Source organism: Aplidium turbinatum, chromosome 14, assembly GCF_918807975.1.
Source record: "Aplidium turbinatum chromosome 14, kaAplTurb1.1, whole genome shotgun sequence".
NCBI classification, from domain to species: domain Eukaryota; kingdom Metazoa; phylum Chordata; class Ascidiacea; order Aplousobranchia; family Polyclinidae; genus Aplidium; species Aplidium turbinatum.
Window position 1 is genome coordinate 21,136,067 of NC_137485.1, and position 11,270 is coordinate 21,147,336.

The window sequence follows — 11,270 nt, forward strand, 5'->3', positions numbered from 1 at the left end:
CAACGGATATAAGTTTCTGGCTGTATTAACAATTTTTTGAAAGTGGTTTATTGTGTTAAAAGTCGTTTATGAGCACACAATGCCTGTTTTCACCACAGGCTGCTCGGCATGCCAGCTTACTCAAGTTCACCCCGCTACAATCTGAATTAACGCAGGGCCCCGCCAATGCAAAGAACGGCAAGACAAAGCAAAAAAGTAAAAAAGTTAATAGTAAGAAAGCATCGCAGCGCAGTGCCAAAAAGAAGCTTCCTCAAGTTGCGAACGATCTTTCTGATAAGCTTTATCAAATTATGGAGAAGCACAAAGAGGTACGTCGTATACATCGAAGATGTGCTTTTTTGAAGTTTGTTTCGCTCATTCATTTGAGTAGCCGTTGATCTTGTCAAAAGTTACTCAACTCATTGAAAACTCAAGTAAGACAAGGTTCAGAATTTTTGTGTGTAGTTTCAGTGCTGCTTATTTTTCTACAAGTTACTGTTTGGTAAAATTGGTATTTTTGGTGGTTGTTGCGGACGAGGCAAAGTGCTTAACTGTATCCTGTGGTCAATATATTCCCTTCCGGACTGTAATAAACCCTTACTTGACGTGCTGTTGAAATTTCTTCAGGTGTTTTTTGTCATCCGTTTGCAAGCTGCTGAAACGATCAGCAAACTTGGTTCAATAGCCGATCCCGATCCACTAATGCCGTGCGACTTGATGGACGGGCGGGATTCTTTTCTTACACTCGCTCGTGAAAAGCATTTCGAGTTTTCTTCGCTAAGGCGAACTAAGGTATACTATACTTGCTTTTGCAATTTCTTGTGCAAACAATAGCAGCTTTGTTGTTGGTGCAGCGACTCAAACAATGTGTCTTAATGCAGTGGTCGACAATGGCTATGCTCGTTGAACTGCACATGCAAGGTCAGGACAAGTTTGTCTATACATGCAACAACTGTCGAAACAGCGTCGAGACTAGATACCACTGCACTGTTTGTGAGGTAAGCGATGTTTTATAACTCTACTGTCTCGTACTCTTGAGCAGCTGTGTTTCAACGTATCGACATTTTAGGACTACGATCTATGCAACCAGTGCTACCATCAAGTTGGCCATGAACACAAGATGGAACAGATGGGTCTTGGGTTGGACGTGGACCCACCAGGAGTAGCTGCCGGCGGCAATGTGTCAGCGAACCGACGAAGATCAGTCCAGCGTTACATCAATTCGCTTGTGCACGCATGCCAGTGCAAGAATGCAAACTGCAGCTTACCCGCCTGTATTAAGATGAAGAAGGTATTGTTTTACATTAATGACAAAAGTTTTTTTTTTTTCTTGACTCGTTTTAACACTGTGTTTCCTGAAAGGTTGTGGCACATGCCAGGAATTGCAAGCGGAAGGCAAACGGAGAATGTCCTATCTGCAAACAGGTCATCGCTTTGTGTTTGTATCACGCCAAGTTTTGTCAGGTATGTCCTTTCGTAGTTACGTCATATACAGTTTTACGCTATTTTAACTTTATTGTGAGTTTTTAAATTTTTAGGTTAGGTGATATAACTCGACTCTTCGCAGCTTTGCCCTGGACTACAATAGTATAATTAAGTCCGCCCCGTTAGTTTAGTGGTTAAGCGCCTGACTCAAGATCACGCGGCGTTAGTTCGATACTCGGGGTGTGCGCTTGAGCAACGCATTTTCAAGACTGCTCTCTATTCAGCGGCATCTACTGGATGGAATAATTTCCGGCGACATCATTTCAACAATCGGAAACTTCACTCTATCAATCTCTGTAACCGGGCCTGCGTCGAAAGCCTCTATAAGTATGGGAAACTATCAGGAATAACCTATCAAGGCTTTATCAGTCCGAAGATAAAGATTCAAACCAATAGTATATCCTCTGCGGTGCCTTGTTTGTCGTATCCAGGCTTACACCTGGTGGTTGAAGATTTAGATGAAGTGGACGGGAAGGCAAGGAAGTCAATCTTCGTGTCCACCTTCAGGCATGCCTTTAAGTGTCCTGCCAGAGACACAGCCGCATGCTCTTGAGCGGTGTCGAACCAGCACCCTTTCGATTGCCGTTCCACGGCTCTCACCACTCGGCTATGCAGCCGACATGGTGCCTTATAAAGGAGCACTTAGGAATGGTCAGCAGTTTATATCTACGAATCTAATTTCACCAAGACAGTGTCGGTTTAATGATTTGATTTCTTTCTTCACTGCCACAAATATATATTGTAAGTGTGACAATGAACACAACATTTTCTGTCCATTTTTGTAAGCGTGCAAGTGTATCGTATATTGTAACTAGTAGTCTTGAACCTTTGTTACTTTGAGTCTCTGACTTTATTTGTTGATAGACCTTTCACCTTTACGTAGTTTGAGACCTTCAGATTATTTTTTTGTTTAGGAAGCGAAATGTCAAGTGCCATTTTGTTTCACCTTGAAGAGCAAGTTAAAACAACAAGAAAAACATCATCGACGTCAGCAGTCTCTGCTTATGAGGAGACGTATGGCTAACATGGAAAACATGTCAAATACCGTAGGGCAAAGTGGTCCCAACACGCCTGGTGCCCCTGCAACTCCAGTGCAACCTGCTACTCCTCAAGAACAACCTTCCACGCCTATGTCAAACCACATTATTGGACCTGGGACGCCTGGTGGTCCAGGTACCCCCAATGCAGGGTCATCCAGTGGAAAACGCATTGGCAATATCATGATGTCGCCTCATGCTGGCAAGGGAATGCCGCAACAACCAATAAATCAACAACAGCAACTACGTCCGGTTGGTTCTATAAACATGTTAAATCACTCCGGTGGCATGCAGCATACAGCACAAGTGCCAATGCAACAGCAGCAAGCACAACAGCATGGCCAGATAGGTTTGGTTAGCCCCTCTCAGTCTGCCGTTCGTCCAGCTCAACACTATCAATCCCCACCTGCTCGTGCAGTGATTGCTGCGAAACACGCTGAGCAGGTTGCACGCGCGCAAGCCACTACTGGCGTGCGTCCTGGTATGCCAGGACAGCCTAGTTCTTTTCAAAGAGCCCCCACTGGACCCATTCCACAGCGTGCAGGGATGATAAATCCTGGCAATATGCAGTGGAATGATCAAACACAAAGAACTATAAATAATCCGAACTTTGGTGGACAAAGCAGTTTGTCAAATCCTGGCAGAATAATAAACGCCTCGTCGAGCACTCCTCAGCAAATGGCAGTACCAATTCCGACGTCAAGTGATAAAATAATGAACATGGTAAACAAGAATCCTCATTTGGCGGCACACGTAATCAAGCAGAACAGGCAACAGCAGCAGCAACTACGACAACAGAATATGGTTCAGGTTCGTCTATTGCATATTTGATTTTTTTTTAGCTGTATCATGTACCTGTGTTTTTAATTATTCCAAGTTTTGGCAATCTTTGGCATCAATGATTACACTATGGCATCAATGATTGCACTTACAATATGCCGTCTGAGGCATTACGCTTGAAAATAATGCAAGTATAAAGTCGTTTGGCAATGCACGTGCACCGTGCAGGGCCGCAGTTGAAAAAAAAACAACAACAACGATTTGAGTCGTTCTCCGGCATGCTATGTGCATAACTGAGCCTTTTGCTATGGCATTTTAATCAAGATTTTGAAATTGTCCGATTTGTTGCTGTCCACCGCTAAGTGCTACCGAAAGTGCGTCCTTTTCTCGAAAATTTAATCTCCAACATTCTGAGCTCTTAGCTCTTTGGCCATTCGAAGTTACATCTATTCCCACGCTGATGCAAAGCGTTGAACTTCTTGCAGGGAAGTGGAGGTGGTGCTGGCATCATGACGAATACAATGTCACGAGGAATGCAGCAAAATCAAATCAATCAATCGATCCCAATGACCCCGATGAATCAGCAGCAAACCTCCATGACCGTGCAGCCAATCCATCAGGTAGCCACAATCTTCGCATGGTTGCAGCGTTGTTCTCGCATTTTGAAACTCTCAACTTTAGCGTTTGATGATGAAGTAATTATAAATAGATTTGTTTTTTATGCCAGTAGAATAAATGATCTAAATCGTTTTTCCTGGTTATCCTTAGGACTTGGGTTTCAGGTGGAGGCAGTCGTGTTTGACTAAATTATAGTTAAATCTATGCGTATGTGGCTTCTGGTCGTCAAAAGCTTTGTTAACCAGCGTTCTCAATTTGAAGAGGTAAAAATTGAATTTTCTTACGGACTTTTGCCACGTCATTGTTTTACACACCTCCACTCACTTTAGTAGTTCTTTCGTCGAAGAAAGGTAAACTTTCAACAGTAATGCATAATAATGCCATGTATCAAAAATGTGTCACCTAAAACCATCAATGTCGGCGCAATGAATGTGGTTTGGTCTCTATACACTGACTGCAACAACCTTGTCAATTTTTCACCGTTGAATCAAAGCTGTTGTCTTGTCAGTTCAACGCTGAGGAATTCCATACACGTTTGCTATTTATTGATCGTTGACGTACAACCTAAAACTCTACAGTATATTTCGTAGATTGTGTAACTCACATTAGACCTGTTCAAAAATAGAAAAATTTCAAATTTTTAGCCTCTTGCATTCTTTCTCATGATTTTGACCTTGAGAAATCCGAAAATGACGAATCATTTGCTCTCAGATGATGGGATACCCTGCCTCAAGAGGCCTTAACATTTCCATTTTTGCCAAAATTAGCCATTTTTGACTTGTTCACCTACTTGTTGTGTCCGCCTAGCCTGCTTTACACAACTTGATAGTTCAGATTTACTGTAACTTACTTGTCATAGCACTTGTATTTGCGTGGCGGAACAAAGAATCCAAACAGCGAGACACGAGTCATTTATATACTAGCACGTTTCGGGTTTCCAATACAGATTATGTAAATACACAGACACTACATCTCTTTCCTTTTCAGAATCAAACACTATTTCGAAATGTAGTCAACAGATCAAGAATTAAACATAACAGTTCTGGTTAAACACAACACAGTAAATTACATAACAAAGTCTTGAAACCGTTGCGGTGGTTTGATGTTGCGATGCGGCCTGGTTAGAATAACAGCATCAGTAAGGTTATCAGGCGAAACATTTTGTTCAGGTATTACATCAGTTGAATCAGAGAAAGCCTCAGTCGAGACATTATGTCTCGAAGACACATCAGTGGTTAGGTCATTGTTTGAATCATGAAATTTCTTAACATGGGTTACGTTTCTTTTATACTTTGCATCATCATTTTCAACAATCACACAATTTCCATGCTTCTCTGTGACAATAAACGGATCTTTACGAAAGGTAGTAGAAAGTTTATCACGGCCATGTTGTTTCAATAGTACAGTGTCACCAGGTTTAATATCAGCTTGAACTGCACCACGTCTAAGATCAGCATATAACTTTCCCTTTTCCTTCATTTCTGAATCTCTGTCACGAACAGATTAACGATCAATGCATGGTAACTTAGTACGCAATTTTCGTTTGAACAACAATTCGGCTGGACTAACTCCAGTCGTTGAGTGTGGTGTAGAGCGATACATAAGTAAATACGAATACAATTCATTTTTCCAGTTTTTACCTTCAGCTTGTGCAATTTTAATGCGTTTAAGCAATGAGCGATTTTGAATTTCAACTTCTCCGTTGGCTTGAGGCCACAATGGAGTCACTCTACGATGTAATATTCCACGTTCGCTCAAAAACGAATGAAATTCGTTGCTAATAAATTGCGGACCATTATCAGAAGTTATTGAACAAGGTAAACCATGCGTTGCAAACATTTTCTTTAAACTTCCAATCACTTTTTCACTAGTAACTGTTTTCATAACATCAATTTCAAAGTAGCGACTAAAATAATCGATCACAACAAAAACATAATCACCAGAAGGCAGAGGTCCCATTAAATCAATAGCAAGTTAAATCCACGCATGGGTTCGAATCCCATCCTCGTCGCCAGAATTGTTGTGTCCGCCTAGCCTGCTTTACACAACTTGATAGTTCAGATTTAACTTACTTGTCATAGCACTTGTATTTGCGTGGCGGAACAAAGAATCCAAACAGCGAGACACGAGTCATTTATATACTAGCACGTTTCGGGTTTCCAATACAGATTATGTAAATACACAGACACTACACTACTTTTGACCTGTTAAGCCATGACGATGGAAGTCTTTATTTCAACTGAAAACACTTTCATCCAATGCCTTACTGATAGCTCACAGGTCAAAATCAACTTTTGAATATTTACCATCATTTTGAGAAGTGTGGGGGTAATGAGAAGATTAAGAAGCAGCACTTAGCGCCACTACTGGTGAAAGGCATTTTGATTATTTCAGGCAACCTATACACAATTACACATCTTTTGAAATTTTTCAATAAGTTTAGTCTGACAGAAAGAGACCTCACATTTATTTTTGACGATGACGTCAAGTCGTCAATGTGACGTCATAAAAGTCATGATGACATCATTCTGAAATTTTAAACTTGCGCTATAATCTATTAAAGGGCAAGAGATCAGCTCATTATTCTGTAAGACAACACAGCAAAGTTAGTAGACTACATTGCAATGTTTTTACTTCCTATCCCCATCTAATTGCAAGAGTGAAAACAATTGAACTGCCAAATAAGAGAGAACACTCACTCTGAAAGAAAAACTGTTGCTTTAATATTGATACTACCGTTTTTCAAAACAGACTAAATTTCCCGCATAAAAATAGAGCTCAGAAAATAATTTACAGCTGAACATTAAAACAAAACAATTACTAAAATACAAAAACAATGGTATGCAATGTTACACAATGTTTCTACTTCGAACTTGTCTGCTTGGTAGACGGTAACATGATTGAAGATGAGGGCGTTGGATTTTTCGTGAGTGAATATGAATAAGATTTGACTGATAACCGTTGAGATGACTATGTTACAGAATGCAGGCCGTCAACTAGTTCAGAAACAATTTTATTGGCAATCCCAAGAGTAATTATTGCCAATGGCAACATTTGCACCACAGCTTTGTCTTACAGAGTAATGAGCTAATCTCTTGCCCTTTAAAGATCATTATAGCGCAGGTTTAAAATTTTAATATGACGCCACCTTGACGTCATCGTCAAAACTAAATCTGAGGTATTTTTCTGTCAGATTAGACCCATTGAGAAACTTAAAATAAATAGGTTGCCTGAAATTATCAAAATGTATTTTTACCACTACTGACGCTAAGTGCTGCTTCTTCATTGTCATCATCCATTATGCTTTAAAGAAGCCTGGTCTTTATCCCAAAACATCATGGTCGACCAGTTGACTGCAGCGACTCCTCCATCTCTCTCTATTGTTGACATCTTCAATTTTCAGGTTTCTTTTGTCCATATCATCTTTCAAGTGCTCTTCAGTATTCTCAACTTTAGTCCACTCTCTCAAGACATCATTTTGTTATTTGCTTTCTCCTAATATCTGTCCTCTTCATCACCCAACCTTCACTTCCATAACACACCACGCTTTTTACACACACTTTGCACAACCTTACATTCAATCTGCGAGAAAGATGCTGCTTCTTATCCCCCCACATTTCTCAAAATGATGCCAAATATCCAAAAGTTGATTTTCACTTGAAAGCTATCAGTAAGGCATTGGATGAAAGTGTTTTCAGTTGAAATAAAATCTTCCACCGTCATGGCTTAACAGGTCAAAAGTAGGTGATTTTGGCAAAAATGGAAATGTTCATTTGAAGGGTATCTCATTATTTGAGATCAAAATGGTCGTCATTTTTCGGATTTCTCAAGGTCAAAATCATCGGAAACAACGCGAGAGGGTAAAAATTTTGAATTTTTTCTATTTTTGAGCAGGTCTAATCTCACATAATGTACTTGTCTGGTAAGCGATGCTTATAGTACCACTTTGTTGCAGATGCAGCCCGCCCAACAGATGAACAGTATTCGACAAATGCGGCAGTATCAGCAGCAACAACAGTTTCAGCCTGCTCCACCTTACAGCCAGGTAGTGCAGAAAATGCTGACCTCTTGTTGCCGTGAGATTGAGCATCGGCCAATGTTGCGATAAATCGCTGTAGATCGCCATTATACGTGCTAAAAACATTTGATTTGAAGCTTTGAAAGCGCTACAGTATGCACAGATCGGACAACATAATTGGGATAATTTAATTTTTTCAAGCATTTGAATTAACTTATTTACATGGCTCCAGAAAACTAAATACTGAAAGTGGGTTAGGGAACACAACGGTTAAAAGTTCATCATCGTATATATTGTGCCTTTATTAGTTGGATTGCGTGATCTACTTCTCCAGAACTTTCTGGGAGCTTACCTTCATCAAATGACCCAAGCTACCTAATACCTATGTCCTCCTTGTTAATGTGCAAACCTGTAATAATGACCAGAGGTCATTTTAATTTTGAACTCAAGTTTGAACTGAACTGAAAACTCAACTTTGAACTCAAACTCAAGTCAGCAAATTTCCCTGCTTCATGTTAAAAACATGACAACCTTTTCCCTGTTCGGATTTTTAGCATGTGCCAAAACCTATTCTAATATTTGTATGTATGTAGTAAGCTATCCCTAATTATACACAAAGGCTATCCGCTATAATTATGTTTCAACTACTATTCAAGCTATCAATTTGTACTAGCGAGTTTGGTTGTGATCAAACGTAGCAGATCGGCCTCCAGTTAAGTTTATAGCTTGCAGGTTGGTATGGCCTGTGTATAGGTCGCTATGCCATTATCATTCATCATCACGAAACAATGATGATGAACATATTGAATGGCCATCACAGTGTCCAGATATGAATGCTATTGAGCATTTGTGCTGCATTGTGGAGCGACACGTCAGAAAACGTAACCCTCTATCGGTGTGTAAGAAAGACCATGGTTTCATTGCTCGGCGAACAGAAAGTTGAGAGAACACCTACAGTCCTACACCTTATTAAAAATATTGCCTTTTAAAAGTGCAGCAAGTATTTCAATATAATGTCAAACCCTCTATCTCTGATTAATTAATACACTCGCTGTTGATAACGTTATGTGTTACAGGCGATTGCAAATCAGCGAATGATGTCAAACGCCATTACCACTAACCCTGCCATGTCTCAGCAGTTAAAGCTTCATCAGCAACAGCAAATCCAACGAATGCAGGTGACCCACGGCAATGAAGTGCGTGATCCACTTATAGTGAAGCGCTGATACTTTCACATGTGATCTTAAATCCAACCTCACATCTATGTGATGAACGATATTGTCTTGTTGGTTCACAATTCGCTGCTCTGCACGCTCGTTCTAGCGTTGAGAGAGATTGGATTTCTGATTGAACTTGAGATAAACTTTCGCAAGATCACAGTTTTACCGTGGTATACTTTGACAGCTGTATGGCCATGAAGCCTCAGTTCTAAATCTATTTTGTTGTATGAATGCTACGTTGTAGTTTTAAGGGTAAATCGTCTCGAAGCTGTGACTAACTTCTTGCTTTATTGTTCAAACTTTCAGTTAAGAGCGTCGTGTGTGTGTGTTACAGATGGGGCAAAGAATGCACAACCCTAATATGGGCGGTCAGATAATCCAGTCGCAAATGGGGCAGAGTGGTATTAACATTGGCCAAACATCGATGATGTCCCAACCCGGTATGACAAATCAGCAGAGTATGATTGGACAAAGAATGAATAATCCGCAACAAATGACCAACGTCAATTTACAAGGAAACATTCATCAATCTGTTAATCAAACAAGGCCGCCTTCTCAGACTCGTGTCCCACAGATTTCTCCTCATTCAAACATCAGCAACAATGCACGGCAGACTACCCTGTCTGGCCAGGTACAAATGGTCAATCCTAATGGCGCCATGATGCATGGCAACATGGCCTCCGGAGGGATTGATCAACAGTTCAGTCAGGGTGCTATGATGAGCGGGAACTTTTCAAGAACGATGGGTAACATGTCAAATCAAATCCATGGCATGACTTACACGAACAACTCCAATCAAATGGCGCCTACTCAAGGCATAATGACGACAGACAGCTTAGAAAAATTTACTCCCGACAATGAGTAGGCTGCTCTTTCATCATCGCGTATAAACCAGTGTTTTGTTCAAGTAAATTCGAAATGAATTATATGATTGCTTTTATAATTTATGCAGGTCCTTGACACGAGCAACTTTTCATTAATGTAATGCGACAGCCACCGTCGAGGCTCTCGTGTTTTGTAATAAATTTCTGCTTAGTCGTGATGCTGCCCGGACTCTATCGGAACGCAACATTATTGCCATTTTGTACCTTATTTTTCGTTTTTTGGCAAAGGCGCGTTATGGCGACCACCCAATGTTACTTCTTTTGGAGTGAATTTAATTATCACAAGTCGGCGTCGAACAAAACGCTGGACCAGTTCAGTTATAACTAAAACAAACGGACTGCGTTCATCAAACCCGGCCCCATTGTGTCGTCATGATTTTAATATAATGTTGTTGCATTTGTTTTAACACGCCCCTCCTTAAGTATTTATTTTTGTATAGTTGCCAGTTGATTGCACGTTTTGGATCGGAAATGGTCTCTACTGTGTTACACTTTTAATTGGTCGGTTGTTTAAGGAATAACCTGTCCGCTTATCTGAGCAGTTGACTTCATTGGTGACAGGATGAAAGTGGTGCTCTATTGGTTTGCACCTTGTCAGCCCACCAAGAACCACACTGCCGTCCTTCTTTCGTCGCCTTTACTGGAGGACAACGGCAACGTACCTGCATAATTACTCGCATGCAGTTCATTGTTGCCAGACACGCTTTGGAGCCGGGCATTTGCTGCGCAGCTTATGATTTTCGGGTTGAAATCGTGCAAACATTTCATTGACTTTCGTATTTCTCCTTTTTAAGATTCTATGAATGCCTGAAATAAAGTGTACATTATCCTTGGCGCCTCTAGCATTGTTTCGCATTTCAAAAATGTGGCAGGAAGCTACTTACAAACCAGAACTGTGTAGGTTATTGGTTTGTTGTAAATCCTAGCCTAGTTTTATAGTTTATCTGGTCTGTGATATTTAATTTTTTGTGCTTGCGAAAAATCGGCGAGATGCTTTACGGATCAGAAATAAAAAATTAATCACAAACGCTAATGCTTACAATTACAAATACATTTTTCTTATTAAGGGGCTGATGTTCTGCGATAATACCACTTTGGCCGTTTTGTAAAAATCCAAAAGCAATCTGATATCTAAAAAAAGATATTTGAACCCAGTGGAAAACACCCAGAATCAACACTACCTTTTTCATAACTTTAAGGCAATAGGCCGATTTTTAAAGGTGGGAAGTAACTGCCAACTTAGTTTTTG

At 40.4% G+C, this 11,270-nt stretch overlaps 1 protein-coding gene across 4 annotated transcripts in view; it reads left to right on the forward strand.

The window, feature by feature from the left end:
• Nucleotides 1-10,855, forward strand: part of LOC145783244 (CREB-binding protein-like) — a 77,961-nt gene extending 67,106 nt beyond the window's left edge. For 2 of the 4 annotated variants that reach the window (XM_082595057.1, XM_082595060.1), the window contains exons 29-38: nt 99-308; nt 607-771; nt 861-977; nt 1,049-1,270; nt 1,342-1,443; nt 2,379-3,311; nt 3,767-3,901; nt 7,855-7,944; nt 8,994-9,113; nt 9,472-10,855. In XM_082595057.1, the coding sequence (XP_082451183.1) occupies nt 99-308; nt 607-771; nt 861-977; nt 1,049-1,270; nt 1,342-1,443; nt 2,379-3,311; nt 3,767-3,901; nt 7,855-7,944; nt 8,994-9,113; nt 9,472-10,002 (2,625 nt within the window). In that variant the 3' untranslated portion in view covers nt 10,003-10,855. The remainder of the gene's footprint in view (nt 1-98; nt 309-606; nt 772-860; nt 978-1,048; nt 1,271-1,341; nt 1,444-2,378; nt 3,312-3,766; nt 3,902-7,854; nt 7,945-8,993; nt 9,114-9,471) is intronic. The other 2 variants (XM_082595061.1, XM_082595058.1) reach the window with 2 other exon arrangements.
• Nucleotides 10,856-11,270: the final 415 nt, after the last annotated feature.